General features: G+C 39.5%; 1 protein-coding gene and 1 non-coding gene across 2 annotated transcripts in view; one reads left to right on the top strand and one right to left on the bottom strand.

Moving 5' to 3' along the window:
* Positions 1-1,275: 1,275 nt before the first annotated feature.
* LOC129080064 (small Cajal body-specific RNA 11) lies at positions 1,276-1,427 on the bottom strand. Its single transcript, XR_008530149.1, has one exon. It is a non-coding gene; the product is annotated as a small Cajal body-specific RNA 11 (non-coding RNA).
* Positions 1,428-19,496: 18,069 nt separating this feature from the next.
* Positions 19,497-26,158, top strand: part of CLRN1 (clarin 1) — a 41,523-nt gene continuing 34,861 nt past the window's right edge. Inside the window, exon 1 of the mRNA XM_054585287.1 lies at positions 19,497-19,749. Coding sequence (XP_054441262.1) covers positions 19,497-19,749 — 253 coding nt within the window. The remainder of the gene's footprint in view (positions 19,750-26,158) is intronic.

The following is a 26,158-nucleotide window of genomic DNA, read 5'->3' as shown; positions in this document are numbered from 1 at the left end:
TGAGGCTGCATAGAGACTGAAGCTGTTGTCACCATCAAGCCACGAAACCTGGGGTGAATGTCAATATAGTTAAAGGCTGAGACAGGAAATGGAGTGATACTGAGCATAGATGATTTCTTTTTTTTTTTGAGCCCTGATGCTGTCACTGCTCCTGATCTTTTCAGTTGTGCGAACCCAAACAGTTCCTTTTATGCCAAAATCAGGTTTTGGTTGACATTTCTGTCATTTGCACCCAAGACCCTTGTTGATTTAGAAAATAATACAGCTTTTCAAAGAGTAGGTGACCAGGCAGCCAGACCTCGTCCAGCAGTCTTGGGCGGGAGCTTTCAGCACCCGGAACAATGCTGCCCTTGAGCAGAGCCTAATTCCTGGTGGAGGCCAGTCTGCCATTCAAATGGTTGGCTCTGCTTGCCAACCTTGCAAGGATTGCTGCTGTCCTCAAACCCATCACATTCGGGAGCTCCTCGCAGGTCACTCTCCCCTTCTTACCACTCTACTCCTTAGGCTGCCAGGACCAATTCTCTTCTTCCCATCAGCACTGTTCTCAGGGAAACACTTAATTAACCCATTCCCTCTAAGGTTTACATAGCTCATATGTTCCTACTTGTTAGAATATCTACATTTCAAAAGGGAACAAAGTCTCTTAATAATCAATAAAATTTCTAGTGATAGAAATTTCTAGACACATGAGAGTAGCCACTTAAATAAAATGTTAAATTGCCTTGGTTCACTGTACTGTCTTGGAAATCTCTGCGGACGAGTGAATTTGTCTGTGCCCATACAGCTCTGTACCAGTCGTAACACAATGATATCGTACTTTATTAATAATTATAGAATGCAGCAATTCACAGTAGGCCTCAAAATTTACCTTCCTCTTATGCAGAAAGGTGCAAACTGCTCTCAGAAACATCAAAATCAATCACCATTACTTATATTTATTGAACACATTATGTGCTCCATATGCCAGGCATTGTTCTAAGGACTTTACATTACCTGATCTCATCCTCACTGACAGTCTAGGAGGGAACCACATTATAAATCTCATATTGCAGCTGAGGAAATTAAGATGCAGAGAAATTAAGTAACTTGTTCAAAGTGGCACCATTACTAAGCTGAAGGAAACTATGGAGCAAAAAAATGTTAGAGGTATCAGGGTGAAATTGGCCTCCGGGGCTCCTCTTAGACACCCAGGAATCACATCTTGGTATCTAATGAAATCAGGAACTGATAAATTATTATTTATTTTATTTTTATTATTTTGTTTTCTTTTCTTAAATTGGCCTCTCGTGCCTTTAAGAGCCAGCTCTATACTCAGGATGGCCCTCCTGAACTGAGAGGGAGGTCACTGTGTGTCCTGCCAGACTCCCCTGTTACAACTGAAATTATTATTTTAGAATCACAGAAGTTGGAAGTATCGAATGTGCCATTGAAATGAAAGAAAAATGAGATTCAGCCAGAGTATCAGAAATAAAACTAGACCACACATCTAATAATTCCCAGTCTGTGCTCTCTGCATTTATTCATTCACTCACTCATTTATTTATTTAACATAAACATTCCATAGAAAAAACTCATTTACTGCAAATGGAAAGTGTTGGTGATGCCAAAATTAAAATATAAACATTTAGCAAAAATAATAAATAAGCTCTTTGGTCTCCAAGAAACAAGAGTGTTGGGAAAAGTGGAATAATGTTTTGATCAGCCAAATCTGCCTGGGAGTCCCAGGAGGACTTCACAGGAGAGAGAGAGCAGGAACTTTCGAAAGAAACCAGAGCAGGGAAGAACAATCTAGGAGGGAAGGTGAGGTCAGGTAGGAGTAGGCAGGTAAAGTGTCTGGTTGCAGGGGGTGAGGCCAGGAAGCTGGGCAGACAGGGTCATGGGGATTGCGTATGCCACATGATGAGTAATTTGGGGGAGAGTCCTAGGTATTTTTGGTCAGATTTGCAATTGGAAACAAATACAATTTTTAAAAGGCTGTTGAGAGGGGGTTAGAACTGGGTAGGTATGCTGCATGGGGGATTTTAAGCATGGAAACGATCTGGTCAGATTTGCTGGAGAGGCAAAGTGGGGTTGCCGCTAAGGAGCTGATTTTCTTGAAACATGTTTACTATAATAACTTTCCACTGAGTCATCTTCCTAGTTCAAAAAGTAATTAGAGGAGCATGAATGAAGTTGCAGGGAGTTGAGTTCAGAGGCCATTGCATTAGTCATATGAGAGCTCGTGAGCACCCATCTTAGGCAGAGCTGCAGAGATGGGAGGCAGAAGTGCCTTCAGAAGTAAACTCACAGGCCTTGGTCAAAGAACAGATATAGGGAATGAAAATGAAAAGAAAAACAAGTCTGCCTCCCTGGTTTCTGAGCTGGGAGACCAAGTGGATGGTGAAGCTTCCTGCTTCTTTTCTTCTCTTTTTCTTTTCTTTTTTAAATCCTCACCTGAGGATATAGTCATATCCTCATATCCTCAATAGTCATTGGTTTTTATTTATGTATTTTTTTTTTGTAATGAGAGAGAGGGAGAGAGAAACATCATTGTGAGAGAGAAACATCCACCCGTTAACTCCTGAACATGCCCCAACCCCAACCCTGATGGGGGTTTGAACCTGCAACCTAGGCATGTGTCCTGACTGGGAATCAAACCTGCAACCTTTTTGCGTTTGGGAGGATACTCCAAACGACCCACTGGCCAGGGTCCACTTCTTTTCCACAACACATGCAGGTTGTGAACAATTCAATAATGCAGGGCTGGGAGAAGTAACAAGCGTTAAGTCCCCTTCCCCTCGTCCTCCTTTACTCCAGGGCCCCTCCCCAAGGTAGAGCCACTGTTAATATTTTCTGTATTCCTTGCACAGATTCTCTATATTCATGCTGAAATCAGTTAATTTTTTAAACACAAAGAGAACTTCTGCTGCAAAGTCATATTGCCAAATCATGGAAGTTTCTAGAGAGAATGTTTGCAGTCAACTATGCATATCACAGTGCTGGAGGGGAAGTTTCAGGAAGGTATACACATCTCTGGGAGTTCATTTGGGGCTTTGTCATAGATTCAGCCCTTGTTACAGCCGCCATTCATAAGCCCAAAAAAGGGCCGTACAATGCCCAAGTGTAACACAGCAGGAATGAAATCAATAAACATTTTTAATTAACAATTTTCCTATAATATAGGTATGTTCATCTCCAAAGTTAAATATAAAATATATTCCAGGGTATTCAATGTCCTGGAAATGCCAACAGGATTGTTTGTATGTACATTAGCTTTCAATTGGAGAATTAACTGTGGCAATTTTTCTTTCTCCTGTGCCCTGGATAATATTACTTCTACAAATTAAAAATGAGACAAATGTCATAAGGATGTGAAGAGATGACTTTGACAGCATATGAAACCGCAGTTGAATAGGATCTCTCTCTACTCTCTCTCTCTCTCTCTCTCACATACACAGTGCATAAAAATCATTCAAATTTTCAGAGGGAAAACAAAGTCTACCATTTTTATAGAGCTACAATAAAATCATATTGCACATGCTAAATTCTGCATATTCTCTAGGGAATTCACTGGATAGGAGTTGCTATCAAAGACTAAAATAGAATAAAATAGACCCACTTAAGAACTTTAAATCCTTCCAAAGTTATGTTTCAGAGAGAAACTGTATCAAAAAATATATTAGAATGGTCACTCCGTGTACTAGGACATTAGGCAAGAAAGAAATTTAAATCTAAATTTGTCAAATTTAAGTTCTATGTTTAGTATTTTTAACAATATGAAAATAAAAACTAATATGTAGCAGGACTTAATCCTTAATTTATTGATTTTCTGGAAACATGTTTACTATATTAACTCTTTCCACCGAGTCATCTCCCTAGTTCAAAAAGTAATTATAATATGAACAATAATTATTATAATAAAGAATAGCTAACATTTATTGAGCATTTATTATGTGCCAGGTATTATTATTCCATTTCATCCTTGCAGCCCATTATTATCTCCCATTTTAAACATATGACCATTTCTGATTTCTAATACTGGGTATTATAGACTCAAGGGATGCTTAAACAGGGTATTTTGGAGTGACAAAACATTCAGTGGTTTCAAAAATCATTGTGCAAGGAAGCCCTGTTCAAATCAGATGTTTGGAGCTGCTTCATGACTGAGAGTAAATTGCCCAGGTTGATTACAGTGTAAAGTGGAACTTAAGCTGCTGGTTCCACCTCTGGCACACAGAGTCCAAACTTAGAAACATTATCCTTTTGCAGGTTGGACTAGTGGTTGCCAGGATAAGATGTCCAATGTGGATGCAGAGGAGAACTGCTTCCAGATCTCAAATTAAGGAGAGGGTGTGTGGGGGAAGTTGCAGTGGGTGACTATGGATACTCGCATGGATGGGGTATACACACTGTCAATGAGCTCTCACTCTAAACAGAGTTGTTGGATGTAGAATTTATTACTGTTAAACAGACCAAATAACCAAAACAATTATATATATGTTCCCATTAGAATGCTCACAAGACATTTTATTAAATGAAAAAAGCCAGATGTGTAAGAGTTTGTGTGGTATGTTATTGTTTGTTTAGAAAGCAGGTGGTGGAAGGAGAATGTATTTAAATCTATGCTAAGATGATCGGAGAATATAACAGGAAGTTCCATAAGAAATTACCTCGGGGGAGAGAGTCTTTGAGGGACAGAAGAGTTAGTTTTCATTGCTTATCATTTTATCATTTAAAAAATTTTTAAACAATGTACATGCATTACTACTTCAGATGGATAGATAGATATAGATATAGGGATAGATAGATAGATAGACAGATATATTTTGATAGTCAGCAAGATTTCTTGCATTTGCCCCCTCTTATCCATGTTCCACTCTTCTGCACCCTGCTCTATGCCTTGAAAGACTAATCATTGGTATCCAGGTGGGTTTGGCCAGTGGGAGCACCAGCAGCAGATTAGGGGAGGGGAAAAGAAGAGAATCAGTTCAAAGTACTTATTCAAGTTGGCCCCCAAAATTAATCATATAATACAATTTTAGGTGGCAATATGAAGAAAATAAAACAATGCAATAGGATAGAGAGTGGTTATTTCAGTTGTGCTGTTTAGGTGGAATGGTCCAGGAAGGATCCTCTGAAAAGGTAATATCTGAGCTGAAATCTGCATGGAGAGAAAGGACCAGCCATTGGAAGTCCAAGGATAATCGTTACCAGCATGGAAAAGGGCAGGGGTGAAGTGCCTGAGGTGGACCCAAGCACTGAGTGTCCTAAGAATAGAAAGCAGGCTCGCGTGCTGAGCCCGGCAAGAGAGGGATAAGAGAGATGCCATGGGGTAGACATGCAGGACCACAGTACAGTCCATGATTGTATTATAACTGCAATGGGAAGTCACCAGAATGCATCCATCACAAACATGGTCAGACCTGACTCACATTTACATTTATAAAGGATCTTTGCTGAGTAGAGAATGAACTGTGCAAGGGAGAGATGTTAAAGGCAATTGCCAGATGTCGGAGACAATGATGCCAGGACAAGGGCGACAGCAGGGGAGATAGTAACACATGGTCAGGATCAGGATATTTTGGAGGTAGAGCTGGAAAAATGTACTGATAGACTGAATGCAGCAGTGTAGGCGTGGTGGCAAAAATCAAGAACAACTCTTTGGGCTTTGGCCTGTGCTAAGGCAGGACAGGGATGCTGTTAAAAAGATGAGAAAAACTCAGGACTGGGGACATGGAGTAAGTTTTGTTCCTGTTAAATGATTTATCCAATTACTATAATTTTATGGTTCATCTTTCAGGGTTCTGGGGGAGACAGCTCGCATTCTTATTTTTGGAACTCCCCACCACCTGTCCCATAATACAAAGAACCAGAAAAATGAAATAATTAATTTTTTTTCCCTTCTATTTTCATGAATAAGAAACACATGACAAATAAACTGAAGTGGATTTATTAAAAAAAGAACTTCCAGCATGTCATAGAGTCAATACAGTGTCAGCCTAATCTTCTATACCAACTGTACCCCTGCTGTGCCTGATAGCTGATGGTCCGAGTGGCGGTGGTGACGACCCTGGTCACCACAGAATAGTAGAGGTCTTCTGAATCATCATGGAAGATGACCTATGAGCAGCATAAGGATAGTGTTAGGTGGGCATCGCCTTACACATCTTATACCCTCAGAAGAATACTGGAATGAACTAAATCCTTCATAGAGATTATTAAATCCAGTACTTTTTCAAATAGCTTGGGAGTGACCTCCCAAGAATTTCAGATCTGTGGGAACTTTTAAAATGGCTCACCACCCTCGAAGATACTGAAATGATCCCTGGGGTTATTTTCTCCCTTGGCTGTTTCCCCCAACCTATTGAAAACCGTCATCTGTGATGAAAACTCTAGCCAATGGCAGTGTCTCTTCCCTGTACCTGCAGAGGCAGAGAGGAGATTGAGGACCATGAATCATGTCAAACCTGCCAGTGTGAAATAGGAAGAAGTAAAAGACAAAGAAGAAAGTCATTAGCTCATGGTCATGGGTAAGCTAGTTTCAAGACCTATAATCGAGCCTTCTAGCTCTTCTAGCTATGCCACTTCTTCCAAATCATATTGAATGTTTATAGTAGAACAAATTTTGGAAGAAGTATTTCTTGAATTAGAATTCTTTTGGAAGCAGTGATCCCTGTATGTAATAGTATATACAAGTCTGTTAAAGAAAATATTGAATTGATTAGAATATCTTATTTTTTATTGTAAGAAAGAGGTTAATTCGCATTTAACTTCTTGCATTAAGAAAATATCTGGAGAACTATATGCTGAGTGGGGGCATTTCAATATATTTTCATCGTTTTTCTTTCTTATAGGTAAGACTTACATGTAACAGAATTCTCTCTTATTAGATATACAGCTCTAAAATTTTTGATAAATATTTTTAGGCATGTAATCCCATCACGATCATCACCCCACAAAGTTCCCTCCTGCTCTTTAATAGTTAATATTACCTTCAGCCCCTAACAGTTATTGATACAATTTTTCTCCCAACAGTTTGCCTTTGCCAGATGTTGTGTCAATGAAATCATTCAATAGAGTCTGACTTTTTTCACCTGACAAAATCCATTTGTGATTCATCGTTTTGGTGTCTGTGTCGGCAGTCTGTTCCTTTTTTACTCCCGAGAAGTATCTCATTGTGTTGATGTACTAGTTTGTTTAACCACTCACAGTTGGTGGACATTTGGGTCGTTTCCATTTGGGAGGCAGTTACAAATAAAACCACTATAAACATTTGTGTACAGGTTTTTATGTGGTCATATGCTTTCCTTTACTTTGATAAATATCTGGAGTGGGATTACGCGGTCACACAGAAAGTGTATGTAACTTTTGAAGGAACTGCTGATCTGTTTTTCAAAGAGGCTGTGCCATTTCCCAGCGTCCACCAGGATACGAGTATATGAGAGTTTCTGTTCTTCCTCATCAGGATTTGGTATTATCAGTTTTCTAAAAATATGAGTCATTTTAATAGTGGGTTGGGGTATCCCATTGTGGTTTTATTCTTTAATTTTTAAAAGGATTCTATTTATTTATATTTAGAGGGAGGGGAAAAGAAGTGAGAAAGAGATGGAGAGAAACATAGATGAGCGAGAGAAACATCAGTTACTTCTCAAATGCCCCCAACTGGAGACCTAGCCTGCAACCCAGGCATGTGCCCTGACCAGGAATTGAACTGGTTAAGTTTGCAGTTTGGCACCCAACCCACTGAGCCACACCAGTCAGGGCCCATTGTGGTTTTATTTTGACTAATGATATTGAGAATCTTTTCATTTGCTTATTTGCCACCCATATGTCTTCTTTTATGAAGCATCTGTCACAATATTTTGTCAGCCCCTGGCCAGGGTTGCTCAGTTGGTTATAGCACTGTCCCATAAATGGGAGGTTGCAGGTTCAATTCCCAGTCAGGGCACATGCCTAGGTTACAGGTTCAATCCCAGGAGAGGGAGTATGCAGGAGGCAAACAATTGATGTCTCTCTCACATCGATGTTTCTCTCTCTCTCTCTCCCCTCCCCAATTCCACTCTCTCTAGAAGCAATGAAAAAATGTTCTCAGGTGAGGGTAAAAAACAGCTTATTCAATAAATGGTGTTGTGAAAATTGGGCAGATATGTGCAGGAAAATAAAACTAGACCATTTCTTACACCATACACAAGAATAAATTCAAAATGGATCAAAGACTTAAATGTTAGACCTGAAACCATGAAAATCCTAGAAGAAAACATAGGCAGCAAAATCTCAGACATTGCTTGCTTGTAGAAATTTTTTACGGGATATATCTCCCCAGGCAAGGGAAACAAAAGAAAAAGTAAACAAATGAGACTACATCAAACTAAAAAGTTTTTGCACAGCAAAGGAAATCATCTACAAAATAAAAAGACAACCCACAGAATGGGAGAACATATTTGATGATACATCTGACAAGGACTTAATATCCAAAATTTATAAAGTATTTGCAAAACTCAATACCATAAAAACAAACACAAATAACTGAATTAAAAAATGGGCCAACGACCTGAATAGACACTTCTCCAAAGAGGACATAGAGATGGCCAATATGCATATGAAAAGATGCTCAACATCACTAATCATAAAAGAAATGCAAATTAAAACCAGAAGGAGATATCTCACATGTGTTAGAATGGCTATCATCAATAAGTCAGCCAACAAGTGCTGGTGAGGATGTGGAGAAAGGGGAACCCATTTGCACTATTGGTGGGAATGCAGATATGTACAGCCACTGTGGAAGCAGTATGGATTTAGCTCAAAAAATTAAAAAATGGATCTATCTTTTGACTCGGTGATCCCACTTTTGGGAATATATCCAAAGGAACCCAAAACACTGATCAGAAAGAACACAAGCACCTCTAAGTTCATTGCAGTGTTATTTACAATCACCGAGATATGGAAGCAGCCCAAGTGTCCATCAGTAGATGAGTAGATAAAACAACTATGGAATATTTACACAGTGGAATACTACTCGGCCATAAAAAAGAAGAAAATTTTACCCTTTGTACCATCATGGATGGACCTGGAGAACATTATACTAAGTGAAATAAGCCAGTCAGAGAAAGACAAATACCATGCAATTTCATTCATGTGTGGAATCTAATGAACAAACTGAACTAACAAGAAAAATGGGGACAGGCTCATAGATGGAGAGTAGGATGACAGTGGGTGGGGTGGGTAGGGGGTGGAGGGACTGAGCAAAAAGGAAAAAGGACTCAGGGACATGGACAACAGTGTGGTGATTTTTGAGGGGAGGGGGGTATAAGAGAACTAAAGAGTAATTGAAAAATGCAATAAAGATTAAATTTAAAAAAATAAAATATTTTGCCAACCTTTTTTTGAGTCATTTGTTTTCTTATTGTTGATTTATATGTTCTATATACAAGTTCTATATTAGAGATATATATATTTCATATATTTTCTCCCAGTCTATGCTTTGCCTCTTTATGTTTTACAATTCCCTTCAAAGAGTAGAATCTTTTAATTTGTCAATTTGTTTTTTAATGTTATGATTTATACTCTTTTTCTTTGAGGGACTGTTGTCTAACCCAAGGTCACAAAGATTTTCTCCTAGAATTTTTACATTTAGATCTATAATAAACTTCTAATTAATTTTTGAATCAGACATGCTTTTCTTTTTTAAATATCTTTGTTAAAAATAATCTTTTTCAAAATGGTAAAACATTTCTTGTATCACTAATATGAAAAAGTCATTGGCCAGTCTACCTTTCATTCCAAGAGAAGTGAAGGCATGAAGTAAAGCTTGGTTTTCCATAAAGATCCCAGGTTTGTTAAATATACCCTTATTCTCTGGAGAGCCCATGGCTCAGTGCCTGGGCATTTTACATCATTTAAAGACACAGTGGGAGGTCTGATCTGGCTTGCTGGGGATTTTCAACACATGACAAGTCAAAGAGTTTTGTCTCTCAAGTAAGGTAAGGCTGTTCCCAGTCCAGCTTGGGTTTCCCAGCACTCACAACCCCCTTACCCATCTGTGGCTGCTCATCCTGGAAAGAGACTTGAAAGATAAAGCATTCATAGTCCTCTGGGTTCCTTGGTTTACAATTTACCTTCACTGTTTTTCAAATAAGTACTATACACAGAAAATAAATACAGGGAAGTGAGAAAATTAATAAAAATCTTATATTTATTTCAATCTGAATTTCCTGTCAAGGGACTCAACATAGAAAATTTGCCTTGCTTTAATGAAACTGTCTTGGCAACTAGGTTTAAATGTTTGGCTTTAACCTTTCACTGCTCTAGCGACTAGCCTATGTTTTACCATCCAAGGTATTGTTTTTCTAAGGTGCACATATAAGCACTTTATTCAGGATCTTCTCGTGTGCAGACAAACTACTTATTTTTGCTAATTAAAATGAGGAAGGGAGAGAGGGAGGAAGGGAGGGAGAGAAAGAGAATGAGTTAAGGTAAAAGGAAAGCTATTTGAAAGATTAAATTATGCATAGGGAGACTGAGCTGGAGCTAAGGCTCAGAGTGGAAGGCCAGTCCCTGATCATCGTAGCTCACTGAACTGTTACCCAGTCCCTCTCATGGTTGCTGTGAGGCTCATCACTGGACAGCAGACAGCACCTTGCCAACAGTAGACCCACAACGGAGTCGCCTGTCTGTGCTCCCAGACTCAGTTCAGTCCTCCTCACCTCCTTCTGTTCCTCTCCATGAAGTCAATCCCAGGGAGTTCAGAAGCCCAAGACCCTGTGGCTCCACCAGAATTGGAGGGTGGGTCCCCGGACATCTATGGGGGTACTGACAGCATGAATACAAGGGCTCATCCCTGATAAAGAAGGGACTGCACCAAACCAGCCTGATTGAAAGCTCCTGAGTCAGGACAGTGTTAGATACAGAGGCCCTGCAACTGGGGCCAGGTGGCACTAACACATGTGCTCATGTGCCACACATGGGGGCCCAGGCAGCCAACACACAGTCTTCACTCAGGTAACCATCACAGCCAGTCTCATTTGGTGCACTGCACCAAGAACCACACCGTGGGAAGAGCTGAAATCAGTGCTTCCCAGGAGCTTTCTTTAGAAACAAACAAACAGGTAAAAGACGAAGCAAACTGAAAGCATATGCCTACATTTAACTTTTAGGAAGGAGAAGGGTGATAGCTGGTATAAAAATGGAGACACCAGTTTGGGCAGGAGAAGACAATTCAAGGCCTTCTTCCTGGACAAAGGTCTGCTTCCTTCTCTCTTTTCACACACTGGCATCCAGTGTTTTGACTTGCATCTCTCATCACCACGGCTCTATTTTCAGGAGACAGTATCTGATTGATCCATATGTCTATTCTTAATCAACACAGACTAGAAAGGATGGGTCACATAGCATAAATGCGGCTGCCACAGATTTTGTATCTGTGGGTATTGAAGGAGTTTCTCAAAGAAAGAGTTGAGGGCTGGGCAGACACCACAAATGTGCATGTTACACTGTCATAGCATTTGTAATAGTTATATCACAAATGGCTGCTGTGAGCTCATTGTCCAGTTAATTGTTTTTTCATAGGACTCCCCGCCAATCCAGATATCCCTGGGCAATTACATTCTTAAACCTATAGACATCTTGTTGCTTTGCTCCCATTCTTAAAAACTATTACGATAACAGAATCTCCATTTTGTCTTCTATTATTTTTAGCTATCTCTGTCCAGAGTCAGTCCTCAAATAAAGGTTTGATATGAAGCTAACATTTTGGATGATGTATAGTTTATGTTTCCAAGCAAGGCACTGATAAAAATGTATGGGGGAATTAGTCTAAAGATCACTCTAGCTGGCATTGTTCCATAAAGTAACACTCCTTGTTTCTGGAGATTTGACAAGCTATTAATCCCCCTAATTGTACTATTATCTGGTTCTTCAGCACAAGAATATTTTAGAAGACTTTGTGATCTGTCTGACTGAAAATTATGCTATCCTACTACCTGGCACATCTTAACAGAGAAGAGGTAGGAAATCTAATAATTGCCCCAGGATGTCTGAAAAGAAATAAGTCGATAGACACAAAGTGTTTAGAATAGAGCTGAGGCAGAGTAAGTTCCTATCTGTATATTTTTGTTAATACTGCTACTATTATTTTGATGCAAGTCATCAAGGAAATTATCAGTATTTTAAGTGTCACACACTCATACAAAGGAAAACAAGTACACAACAAAAATAAATGGTAATTACATAATCAAACTACTTCCAAGTTTGCCATCTCAACACATCTACTCCCAGTTATAGCAATGAGGAAAATTAGTATCGATTTCTCTGTACTAGGATAGGAATCTGGTCCATCTATTATTTGTTAACATAGTTGTCTCAAACTGTGCCATCCCTCTTCACTTCTTTAGGTTAGGTAACTTTTTCTTCCTTCCTGCAGTAGCTCAGACATTCTGCTGGGCTGTGGTTTAAGTATCAACATAGCCTCAGCATAAAATACCAACAAGAAGCCCAGAGAACTCTGAGGGCGTCACACTTCTTATTTGACAGATCACACTAGCAGCAATTTTCCTCCACTTCTGGCTCTCACTCTGTAGTTGCTGTCAAAGAAGCAAGCCTAGCTCTGGCATTTACTCTAAATATCCCCACAACTGTCATCGACCCTGAAAATCCCTGTGCTGAATTCTCCCTCCCAGTCTAGTTCTGCTGTGGGTTCATCTGTATTCCAACAGAACTTTGTTTTCTTTTCCTTCCCTTCCCTCATCCCTTTTAATCCTCTAGTTCAAGCAATTAGCTTTACAAATAATAGCTGCAATCAAGGTCTAGCACACGTGGTAATTTCCCCCCTAATAAATCAATCAATTCTTTTCGTGGAGTGTGGTTTTTTCCCCCCTTACAGTCATTAGAGAATTACAATGCTACTTGAGGATCACCAGCAATTCGAATTAGTCAAGGAATGTCAATCAAACCTACCAGATTTTGCTTTAAAGATGAGAAAAATGGGATAGATTCACAAAGACCTCTTGTCTTAGAATAGGAAGCTTGATAAACCCTTGCTGAATCTCTCTTAGGGAGACCTTGGAATATAACCATCTATTTGGAAGAAAATCAAAGTCAGCATTAACAATGGCAAAACCCAAAAACTCTCATTAAAAAAAATTAATAATTGGAATAATCAGCCACTAGTACCTCTAGGCGATGTATTATTTTATAACAGCTAACAGGTTAGTATAACAAAGAAAAAAAGGAAGAGAAATAACCCAGCAAAAGGACAAATTTTAATTTCACAACTAGCAAAAAAATTGTTTTTAGTTGGAAGGGAACTAAAAGCTCTTCTGGTCCACGCTTATCACTGCACTTCTCAGAGCTGACTTTAGGGTTGGAAATGGGGGGAGGGGACTCAGTGGCAGAGCCCCTTGATCCCATCCCTTCCAGTGTAGAAGCTCAATTTTTACCTCTTAATCCACCAGACGGTTTGATTAAAGAAACGGTTTCTCTGGTTAAAAGTAATTTGTGAATCACCTATGTAGCCAAGGCCACTTTTTCATGAATGAGTAAAATGCATGCCAGAAAAATTATAGACTTCTCAGATTAGTGATGGAGCTGGACCCAGGCCCTGGATCACATCTTTCTCTAAGTGCTCTCTCCACAACATGCTACGCCATCTCTTAAAAGGAGGAAGCAGATCAGGTGAGAATTTTTATATCTTTGGATTTTGGCCTTTTTAGTTTTGTATTTGAATGACTGTGAAGAGAAACCAGTGAAGCCAAATTAGTGTGAGAAGAAGCATAAATGCTCTATTGGAAGCAAAGACACAGTCTGCAATTGTACGCTTTCTCTGTATTCTTTCTAGTCACACTGAAGAATTATATCATCATCCAGAATCTGAAAGGGGTCATGGGGGAGGATGGAAAGGCCTCATTCCATTTTCTTATGTCACCAAGTGTATTGCTATTAAGACTAAGAGAAGTGAAGATTTCAGTAGCATACTTGGTGAAAACTTGCTGACATTAATGACTCAAATTCTCAGAGAGACTGCAAGGAAAATGGTGTCATCACTGTCATTCAAGACATTTAAGATGAAATTTCAAAAGAAGGCTGTCAGGCATAATGACTGCCAGGTTCTATTATATCATTCCCAGAGGGTGGATCACACATACTACTATGCAGCCTGTGGGTGGTTGATATCGAAGTTTGAAAAGAAGCTGTACAGAGAGGAGGTGAGGTGGGCGTAGGGCCCAAGGGGGCTGCCTCACAACTGGGAGACATCACCGGTGACATTCACATGGTGATTTAGGGTGAATCTATGATCCACAGCCTGGTCTTTCATTTTGGATATGCTGAAACCCAACCCTATCAGGACATTTCAACAAGATCATGCTCTTGGTGCTGAACAGAATTCAGGAAAGTTTGAGCTATAAATGATAATGTAAATTTATTAATCTACAATAAGAATATTCCATTCTAGTGACTAGACATTCATGTCTCCTTGCATTCTAACAACAAGGTAGCTGCAAAGCCCAGTTAGTAATCACAGACAGCTGTGGCAGAATGGGGCAAGACCCGGTTCTCACCCTCGGCTGCACGTTGCAATCACCTGGGTGCTTTAACACAAAGGTCATACTCTGAAATCAAGTAAGTCCAAATCTCAGGAATTAGGACCTGGGCATCAATAGCTCTAAAATCTCCTCAAGTGATTCCACTGAGCTGCCGAGGCAGAGGCCCCTCAATGCCTGGTTAAAGCAAAGGGGTTGTCCAGGCCACCTCAAGTCTTTAGGCCTCATCCCTTCCACACAGGGATCCACACTTGTGTATGTTACAGACCAGTGAAGTTTTGTTTTGTTTTGTATTTTTAAGTTGGGAGCAGATAAAGGTTTGCCAATTTTTTAACCTGTCAAGCAAGGACATTAAAAATTAAATTATTAGACTTCTGGTCAGGATGGCAATGTAGGCAGATATGGCTTGCCTCTTTGCCTGAGTCATAACCACATCAAAATTACAACTAAAATGTAGAACCACCACCACTCTGGAATGTCAGAAATCAAGTTGAATGGAAGTCTGACAGCTACAGAATTGAAGAAATTACATTCATTCAGACTGGTAGGAGGGGCATGGACATGGAATGGGCTGGTCCCACACCCATGTTGGTAAAAATTCAGGAGTGATATCTCAGGAACGAGTAGTCCAAGACCCATACCAGGCCCCTCAGCCCAGGATTCCCGTGCCAGGAGGATAAGTCCCCACAACTTCTGGCTGTGAAAACCAGTGGGGATTGAGTTGGTAGAGGAGACTACTGGCACCCTAAGCAGTTTCTCTTGGGTAACCCACAGTAGACTCATTTCCTCAGACTCGCTCCCTCAGAGCTCTAGAAATGGGGTGGCAGTTTGAAGGGCACCAGTGGTATACAAGGAGAGACTGAAGTGTCTGGCTTCAGGGCAAGCAGAGGCCATTGTCCCTTTGCTGAGGCCTCCCCTCACAGAGCCAGTAGGCTGGTGCCATATTTGAGACTCCATCGACTTGGCTAACACTGTGTGACCCACTTTGGAGATCCACAGAGACCCTATCTCACCCAAGTTACAGGCCTACCCAAGCTATTTTTCCATAAGAATGGCTGAACTTGTTCCTAAATCCTATCAAACAAGCAACAGATGGCTTCAGTGAGCCCTAGAAGCAGCCAGATTAGAGTCACAGGTTGGCTTCACCCGGGAATCTCCAAGCCCAGCACAAGTAGCAGCCATTCCAGATTGCTTTATAGCTCAGGCAGGGTAGCCTGGGCAAATCACAGGTGGGGACTGAAGTTGGCCTGCAACAGTCGGGAAACTCCAGGGCCAGCATACCCAGTGGACAGCTACAGACCATGTTGCAGCACCAACACCCTGCCCCTGCTCAGCTGATACTCCACGGAAGGCTGAGGTCGGTAGTCACACCCAGTCTTTGCAGCTGACTGGCCTCCCATCCATCTGCCAACAGCACTAAGGCTCAACTACAAGAGGAGGGTGTACTCAAAGGGCACACCTTGAGTACCCAGCTTGGGTGAAAGGGGAAGCTGTGCCACTGGACCCTACAGGACACTTACTACATTAGACCACACTACCAAGACACAGAGTCAAAGCAGCTTTACCTAATACATAGAAATAAACACAGGGAAGCTGCCAAAACAAGGAGATAAAGGAATATAGCCCAAATGAAAGAACAGATCAAAACTCCAGAAAAAGAGCTAAACAAAATGGAGATAAGCAATCTATCAGATGCAGAGTTCAGAACACTGGTTATAAGAATGCTCAAGGAACTTAGCGAGGACCTCAGAAGCATAAAAAAGACCCAATCAGAAACGAAAGATACAGTAATGGAAATAAAGAACAATTTACATGGAAACAGCGGAAGAATGGATGAAGCCAAGAATCAAATCAATGATTTGGAACATAAGGAAGCAATAAAAGAACCACACAAAACAAGAAGAAAAAAGAATCCAAAAAAAAAAAAAAATGAGGATAGTATAAACAGCCTCTGGGACAACTTTAAGAGGTTGTCTTCATTCACCCCATAGGGGTTCCAGAAGGAGAAGAGAAAGAGCAAGAAATTGGAAGTCTATCTGAAAAAAATAGTGAAAGAAAACTTCCTTAATTTGGTGAAGGAAATAGACATGCAATTCCAGGGAGCGCAGAGAATCCCAATTATGATGGATGCACAGAGGCCCACTCCAAAACACATCATTATTAAAAGGCCAAAGGTTAAAGTTAAAGAGAGACTCTTAAAAGCAAGAGAAAAGATGTTAGTTACAGAAAGGTTGCCAGATGGGAGGGGGGGAGGGGAGAATGGGTGAAGAGGTGAGGGTATTAAGAAGTACAAAGAGGTAGTTACAGAATAGCCATGGGGATGTAAAGTACAGTATAGGACATGGAGTAGCCGAAGTACTTATGCACATGACCCATGAAGTGAACAGTGGTGGGGGGACTGCCTCAGGGAGCAGGGGGCCATGGATGGAGAAGGGCAAAGGGAGAAAACTCAGGAGAACTGTAGTGGCATAATCAGTAAAATATAATTTTAAAAATTTAAATTACCATTATTTTACTAAAGAAAAGAGATCTTAACAAAGATCAGAAAGGACATAATTTCAGGATAAAAAATTAACTCACTATGCTGCGTTCCTTTTTCTTATATATCTACAGATCAGTGAAAACTTCGCTATAAACTAATGCAAACTTAAGAACAGATGTGATCTAATTGCTCTCTCCACCCATAATCAGGGCTTTTCTTCTTGGACAGCTGCAAATACATTTGGCTAGGTTTTGATTTATTAGACCACTGTCCTATGCTAACTGCTGCCCCACCTTTCTCCTTTTGGTAAAGATGTTAATAATATTGATTAAGTTGTAGATAATTTCTGCTCCTAGGCTTGGAAATGTTCTGTCTCTTCCAATTACAGAATATGTTTATTTAATTAGAACTTTTAAATGAAAGTTTCTGCGATGGGTGTGGCACATATACCCTCAGCTAACCACTGGTTCCCCCTTGTTTCTAGTAGGTAATGATGACAATTACTCTAAGTGCAGTGCAGAATTCATTGGGAGGCCCTATAACCTGTGATGAGTTACATGAAATAAAGACTTAGTTATGTTGTAAACCTAATTTTGAGTTCCTCTTTTGAATCTTGAGTACACCCCATCCATTCAAGGCCATCATTTGTGTAGCTGCTCCTCCCCTGAAGGGCCATTGGCATTCTTGAATCAGCTCTGTATTTAGTTGTTTACCTTTAACAAGACAGCCTCTGACAAGAGAGGACAGCTATGCCCCAAAGCCCAAAATATACCTTTAAGTTCCCCTCAAAACACACACAACATAGAAACTCAACTATGCTGCCAATAGTGTGACATAAATCTTCATGTAATGATTTATTTTAAGTTGCAACACTCCAAGGTAGATCAAGAGAATAGATGCCAGCATAAACATGTGCTTTTTACCAAGTGGGGAAATTTTATTTTCAGATGTTTCTGTTCCCCAAGCACCCAAGATGAATAACTAATAGTGGGCTATTCTGTGCTTGTTGCTCCCAGTTAACCCAGCCCAAACCATCTCCTCAAGGTAATGGACTGCTTAGAATAAACTTCAGAATTAGAAGACCTGGATTTGAATTTAACTCCATTGCTCTTTTGGGTGATTTGCTTGACTGCTCTGAACCTCAGTTTCCTTATCTTTAAAATGGGGAAATCATCGTTATCACCACCACCATCATCTTCTTCATTTTCACTTTGTACGGTAATTGTGAGAATTAAGTAAGATAATTTAGGTAAAATATGTAGCAAGGTGCCAGGTTTATGAAGATTTTACTAAAAATTAAAAAAGTAAAGAACTCTTCATAGGTCAGAGCCTAGCACAATAATGAGGCATAAAATAGATATCAGTAAACACACGCACATACTCCAGTCCTCTGTAAGAGGAGGAATCTCATTGAAAATGCAAAATTTAAAAAGTTGTCACTGAATTCTGAACTTTAGTTTTCAGATCTTGACAATTTAACCAACTTAATCTTTGTGTCATAAGCACAGTTCGTGCTACTTAATCTTGTTCATGACTTTGTTTTCTGTCTCCCTAATGAATTACCTTTGCTGGGACCCTTGCTTTTCTCTGGGTAAATTTTTAGAGCCTTCTACCTGACCACAGTCTCTTCTTCCAATGACAATGACCTTGTCTTCTTTACAGATTCTGGTACTTCTTGGACCCATAATAACATTCCCTTGCTATTGTCCTGCAGCAGCCAAATGTTTTAATGGAAAATATTTTGCACCTACATCTCTATATTTCTGTTTGCCAGGAAAAACTTGAATAAAATTCTCCATTGACATATTGGTTCTAACTCATAGATCTGGGAGAGGAGTTAGGAAGGCAAGCTGGGATGGTTGGTGTAGGACACTTCCTGTCTCTGCAGGACCCAATTTAGTCCAATAATTTGGCCTGCTACAATGAACAGTTTTCAAAATCAGTTAATACCAATATCCTTTCTGCCTCTACCAAAACTCCTCTTCCAGCTACCCCTCAAAATAAACCCTACAAAAATAAAAACATATCAATATATGACCTTCTCAAGTTGCTGAAAATTTGCCATAGGAGCTAAGCCTGTTTCTGAAAGTTTCAACTCACCCAATCAGACAAAAGGCTGAGGAAAGGGGAGGCATTTATCAAGTTACACGGAAGACTCCATCTGTTATCTTAGACCTTTGTTACCAAGTGACACAAGAGGAGATACTCAAGGCAGTTTCAAAGAGTTTCATTTTACAGATTCTTAGTCCAAAGATTTCAAATTAGAGAGCAGTAAAAGCAAAAAAGGAGAAAAGCCAAATAAATGTGATGAAGAAGCCTTCCTCCTGGCTTACTACTGATATTTAACCTGGCCAGAGCCTCCGGCGATGATGCAGTTGCCTTTTCAGCTGTGTTTTGTCTGTTCAGCTTCTGTAATAAATGCTGTCAAAGGGGCAGTCGCTTCTCGTCACTCACAAAGGTCTTGTTTCTGAACCTCATCCTCACAAAAGCCACTTCTCATTATGCCAAACCAACAGAAGAAAGTCATTTTTTGCATGGCCGGGGTGTTAAGCTTCGTGTGTGCCCTTGGAGTTGTGACAGCCCTGGGGACACCTTTTTGGGTCAAAGCAACTTTCCTCTGCAAAACGGGGGCTCTGCTAGTCAATGCCTCGGGGCAGGAGCTGGACAAGTTCATGGGTGAGATCCAGTACGGGCTTTTCCATGGAGAGGGCGTGAGGCAGTGTGGATTAGGAACAAGGCCCTTTCGGTTCTCATGTAAGTAGCAATTGCATTTTGTTTTTCTAATATCTTAGGAGAACCCCTGCAAGTGTTGCAAGAAATTATTTTTAGGAGCCTTGCCCTATTGCAGGATTTTCTATTCAGACAATTCTGAGCAATCTCTTCTCCCTAGTTTTTATTATTTTGTGTTTATTTTATTAATTGTTTCATCCTTGCTATTTCTTATAATGACAGCATGTAGTTAATGAGTTGCTATGGAGTTACACTTTTTGAAAAGATAAAAAATTAAAATTTTCTTTTAAATATTAATATGTACATAAGAAGTTATGGGTCTCTTTTAAAAGGGAAGGGCTCAGAGAAATAGAAAAGCTGTAAGAGATGATTTTTGTTTCGTTCTTTATGAAGAGGTCAGCCAGGGTTGTGGGCTCCTTAACCAACCCTAGCTGCTTTTTCACCTTGCTCATGAATTTGTCTCCAGCCCACTTCCTATTATTCTTGCTAGATCCTCTGATGATAAATATTCTTTTAAACCAATTTAGAATCACTTGGCTAAACAAATTCAAAACAATAGGCTGTGCTAACTGGGAAAGAAATGGTTACCTATTTAGTATATAAAATTTGCAAGTGATTGACCTTCAAATCGGGTGTAGGAAGTGAGACAGATTTCCTGTCACAATTTTTGTGAAATGGAAGTCTTAACCTCAATATTTATAACCTGTTTATCTTGAGAGAACTTTACAAAAAATTATCATGTGAATAGGCAACTCATTAAAGAAAAATTAATAAGAAGTCATTTGTTATATCTCTCACAACACACATTCAGAAATTATTATTATTTCAAAAGGGCTGGTTTGGAACAATCTTACGAAGACACAACCAGTAAATTAGTGCATAAATCACTCTTCAGGAAAGGAGGTTACCAATTGAGGCATTTAAAATGAGTTATTATTTCGTCTGGGTATTTTTCCTGTAGCATAGGTAGAAGGCTAAATAAATTGAATTTATTATTAACATGTGCAGTGTCTAATTAAATTTCAGTGCTGGCCTATTTACATTTCTGCAACATTCCTTATATCTTCTTAGCAGTCATTGGACACCAACCTTTAACTCATATAGTGAGTTCATAAGTATATGAATGTTCATAGGGTGCCAGAGATTCCCCAAGGGTTAGTCTTCAGCTTTTCAAGAAATTATCATACACTAGATTTCATCAAGTGGATACCAAAAGCCTATTAAGGTAATAGGACTGTTAGAGTTGCTTAGCTTTCATGGGGGAAGGGGAGAGAACAAAGCAGAAGGTCACATGATTTGCAACTGTATTACAAAATAAAAAAAGGAAAACAGATGAGTGACATGATTTAACCATGAGTCACTGGCAGCTTCAAGCATGAGTAAACGCTTCTCACAAATGAGTATAGACAAAGCAGGGAGCATACAGTGAATTTTCTGAGTCTTTGCATTTTCTACAGTGAAATGTTTCAAAACTTGTATTTTCTGAACACATACTAGGCACTTAGCCCCCTGCACATTTTGTCTCAATTAATCCTCATGGGGCCACATTCCTCTGTTGTTCAACAAAAGGGTTTCCATGGCTGTGTCCTGGGCTGGCCCTGTCTATGAAGTTGATCCAGTCAGGCGTCCGTCCCTTTGCTTTCTGTGAGGACCTCAGAGCTGCTAGGCTTCAAACAATACGCTCACCTATCTCACAGAATTACATTAATCCCTATGAAACTCAACATTTTCCTCCAGCCTAGTTAAGAAAATTTTACATTTGCTTGTTCGTTCTGTGGGGACAACCCTCTCTATATTCTATCCTAGACATGTTAAAACCTCATTCATTTCTGAGGCCCAGTGGAGTATACTTACAGAATAACTTTTTTTCTGCCTAAGCAGAAAAGTATCTTTTATAATGAAGCATGAGAGAAAGTTAGAAAACTGTAGAATAAATAGACTTGATGGACTCCCTAAAAAGCATAATGTTCTGTTAAATAAACACCCCCTCTGGATGTTACAAAACTGCCTAACAATGTGCCTTAGGACACACTGCACCGGGGTTACACTCTCCTTGCAGTATAGCTTAGCAGTTCACATTTGACCATTCAAAATTCCATCACCCAGTCCAGGATGTTTTATTGATGTACCTTGAAGGAAGAGAGCTCTCCGATATTCTTCCTGATAGAACAATACAGCCCTGTCTATAAAAGAGAATAGGAATCCTAACCCTGTTTTCTTAGTAACGGTTTCCATCAAGCAAAATCCAGAGACACGGAAAAGCTCAGAGTCCAACTTAAAATTGGAGTACAACTCATTTCCCAGAACTTTATTAAGCAAACATTTGGATTTGCAGCAACTTCCCAGTGTGGCAGGACTAGAAAAGGTAACTCATCAAATTATCAGTAACTTTGTGGCCAGTTTTCTTCATGTCATGTCATCACCAGTTAATGTAAATTTATATCTCACCTCTGTAGGATTGCTAAATGCTACCTTGTTTACCAAACTTTTCACTCATTGGCCAAAAGAAATGTAATGTAAGCCATAAATAGAAGCCATAGCTGTAATTTCTAAAGTTCTTATAGCCACATTAGAAAAAAAAGTAGAAGGAAAGAAATGAAATTAATTTTAATGACCTATTTTCTTTAACCCAAGATGTCTAGAATACTGTCAATTTAACTGTTAATATAAAAAAGTAATGAGATATTTTGCATTCTTTTTTTCGGTGCTAAGTCTTTGAAATCTGGTGTGTATGTTGTACGTAGAGTGCATCTCAGTTCAGACCAGCCACAGTTCAAGTGTCCACCAGCCATTTCAATGGGGCTAATCTATCATGCCAGAGAGTGCAAATTTAGATGGAGATTTACTCTGAACAAAGTGGGCACTAATGGCTCCATATTCTAAATGAATTCTTGCTTGTTTCTCTGCAAGTATATGTGTGTTATTTTTATATGCAATGTTTGTGAAACTTTTAAAACCCAGATATATGGTGTAACATGAGGATGAAAAATAGACCAGAAAAATAGTTAGGCAATGTTGTCATTTTTGTTTCTATTGACTACTCGATCTCTTTTAATTATAACAAGAATCTTCCCTGCCAGCATGCACAAATATGCTGGGAAACTTCTGCCTCGTTTACTCTGGCTGGTTCTCATCCATTTATGGGTCGGTGGTTCATTTTCTAGAGGTCACTAGCGTTCCTACCTAGCACGCAATTTCATTCATTACATAAAGAACTGTTTTCCTTTCAAGGTAACACAAATGGTGGGCTTAATTTTTCCTGATATGTCACCTGTAAAATTTTAATGTTGATGTTTAAACTCTAAATATGCCATCAGGACAAAAACTGCCAGTTTTGAGCTCAGGGAGTGTGGGTAGGTTTTTGTTTTGGTGGTTTGAAACACTGCACAGCATCATCAAAATATGATACCCAAGCATCATATGGTATCACTCATTCCTAGATATGCTGATCTCTTCATTGCCAAGACAGTAAAATGAGCTGGTAAAAACATATGGAATCTTTTCTGGGGGGAGGTGAGGGATGCAAAAAATAAAATTTAACCAATCATGTATCACAGCTTGCAACTTCAGTCCTACAAAGCATTTTAATTTAATGATTGAAAATTTATAGAAAGCTTAACAGAGGATTAGCTTCTTTCATATTTTAGATAAGCAGAATTTCTTTACCAAATAAAGCATATGGTCCAGACTGCAGAGGGAATGTTGAAACTAACTCTATGAGCAAACAGGTGGCTTCTCAAACATATTTTGGGGTAGAAGAGTTGGGACTCAGGATTTCTGTCACCTCTGACTCTATCTCCATGGTCTCCTGCAGGTGTGGCTGCTGTCTCCTGTTAATCCCACCTGCCTGCCCCATGTGATCTCCTGGTCACCATCCTCTCACCCTGCACCTTCCCCATCACCCTGCCAAACCACACAGAGCTGCGAAGTTCTTTGGTGTACCTTCCCCTGCTTATAGTGCCAGTTTCTCCTCCCTTCCTTAGTGCATGGCCTGTGTGGAAGCAGGCGTGGTGGGGGTGGAATAAAAGACTACCCGGTGAGAGGGATGAAGAAAGGAAGCGACTTGCATCATTTCACCTAGCATGTGTGGGCCCACCTGCCTTTTAGCTCGGGACCATAATAGCTAGTCTCCCCCACTTATTAAAACTGCCCAGCAAATAGAGATTTTGTTTTCCTCCCATTGGAAAAAGAAAAGTGACTAGTGGAATAGAAGAGAGTAATATTTCAGAAGCAACTAGTATAAAGGAAAAACCTTCAATTTCTCTCAGCCAAATAATTTTTTTCCTCCTCTGTGCTTTCCAGACCTTGATGTTCACTCTATTATTTCAAATCACCTTGTATTATAAGTATTTGAAGATGTATATTTCTCTTCAAGGGGACCTTGGGCCCCAAGAAGGCAGGGGCTGCGTATTATTCATCCTGGTGCTCTCTCAAATAGGACATAGCAGAGTTCATGTCCCAAAGAGGTACTTAGAATTTTAAATATTTGGTAAACTGACACTATTGAGATTAAGCAATCAGGTTTTGAGGCTGGTCTCTGCCACTCACTGAGGATTAGACCTTGAGCAAATCATGTCACTTCATGTCAGCTCTTGCATCTATAACATGGGAAGTAAAACTAGGTGATTTCTAACATCTCTTTCAGTTCAAACTCTCTATGATCTATATAATATGGGGCTAGCTATTCTAGAAAAGGTCCTTCCAGCTTTAAAATTGCATGACCTTTCTAGTGTCAGCCTCATAAAGGCTTTGCTGACAGAATTTTAGCTTATCATCAGAAGGTACGTTTTATGTGCCTTTATTCTTTGGTCCTCAAAGCTCATGATTCTTAAAGTATTCTGAAAAACTTACCATTTGTCAGGACCTAAATGAATTTTATTATCAAAGTAAATGCTTCTTTTCCCCCCATCATAACTTTTTACTTTTGGTGTAGAAAATTGCAGATTAAAAAAAGGAGAAAATAAATGAGATGTTTTAGAAATCTAGGAAAATGAGTTGGTGGGTTCCAGTGAGCAGCAGCCACAAACACTTAATTTAGATGGTACCATTGTGAAAATAACACAAGAAGGTCAAAAAGCAGTGGGAGGCTGACCACCTACTTCCTCCAATTTTTTCTTTCTCCATTTTTCCTAGAAACTCCTCTTCGATCCTCACTGTAAGATTCCTTTCCTGAATCTGATTTCTTTTTTTAAAAAAATTTTATTGATCATGCTATTATAGTTGTCCCAGTTTTACCCCTTTTGCGCCTCTCTGCCTGGTGGCCCCCTTCCCTCCAGCAATCCCCCAATCCTTACTTCATGTCCATGGATCGTGCATGTGAGTTCTTTGGCCTCTCCATTTCCTATATCTTAACATCCCCTGTCTATTTTGTACTGACAAGTTAAACTTCTTAATCCCTGTACCTTTCCCCTCATTCTTTCCCTTCCCCCTCCCAGCTGATAACCTTCCAAATGATCTCCATAGTTATGATTCTGTTTGTGTTCTGCTTGTTGCTTGGTTTGGTTTTTCAGATTCAGTTGTTGATAGTTGTGAATTTGTTGCCTTTTTAATCTTCATAGTTTTGATCTTTTTCTTAAATAAGTCCCTTTAACTTAAATAAATCTTGAATAATTCTCATATAGTAAGAGCTCAATGATGATGAACTCCTTTAGCTTTACCTTGTCTGGGAAGCACTTTATATTCCCTTCAATTCTAAATGGTGTCTTTGTTGGGTAGAGTAATCTAAGTTGTAAGTCCTTACTTGCCATCACTTTGAATATTCTTGTCAGTCCCTTCTTGCCTGCAAAGTTTCTTTTGAGAAATCAGCTGATAGTCTGATGGAAACTCCTTTGTAAGCAACTCTCTGCTTTTCTCTTGCTGCTTTAGAATTCTATCTTTGCCTTTAACCTTTGACATTTTAATTATGATGTGACTTGCTATGGTCCTCTTTGGGTCCAACCTGAGTGTTGGGACTCTCTGTGCTTTCTGGACCTGTATGTCTATTTAATTTGCCAAATTAGGGAAGTTTTCCTTCATTATTTTTTCAACTAAGTTTTCAATTTTTTGCTCTTCCTCTTATCTTTCTGGCATCCCTATGATTTGAATATTGGTACTTTTGGAGATGTCCCAGAGGGTCCTTATACTATCCACATTCTTTTTGAATTTTTTTTCTTTCCACTGTTCTGGTTGAATGCTTATTTCTTCCTTATGCTCCAAATTACTGATTTGAATCTCAGCTTCCTCTCCTTTACTGATGATTCCCTATACATTTTTCTTTATTTCACTTAGTGTAATCTTCATTTCTTCTTTTATATTGTTGCTATCCTCAGTGAGTTCTTTGAACATCCTGATCACCAGTGTTTTGAACTCTGCATCTGATAGGTTGGTTATCTCTGTTTCCTTTAGTTCTTTTTAGGGATTTTTGTTCTGTTCTTTCATTTGGGCCATATTTCTT

The sequence above is a fragment of the Pteronotus mesoamericanus genome, unplaced genomic scaffold (genome assembly GCF_021234165.1).
Source record: "Pteronotus mesoamericanus isolate MK-2021 breed Mesoamerican mustached bat unplaced genomic scaffold, CSHL_Meso_final contig_82, whole genome shotgun sequence".
Taxonomy (NCBI): Eukaryota; Metazoa; Chordata; class Mammalia; order Chiroptera; family Mormoopidae; genus Pteronotus; species Pteronotus mesoamericanus.
Note: the sequence above shows the minus strand (reverse complement) of the source record. Positions and strands in the feature narration are given on the sequence as shown.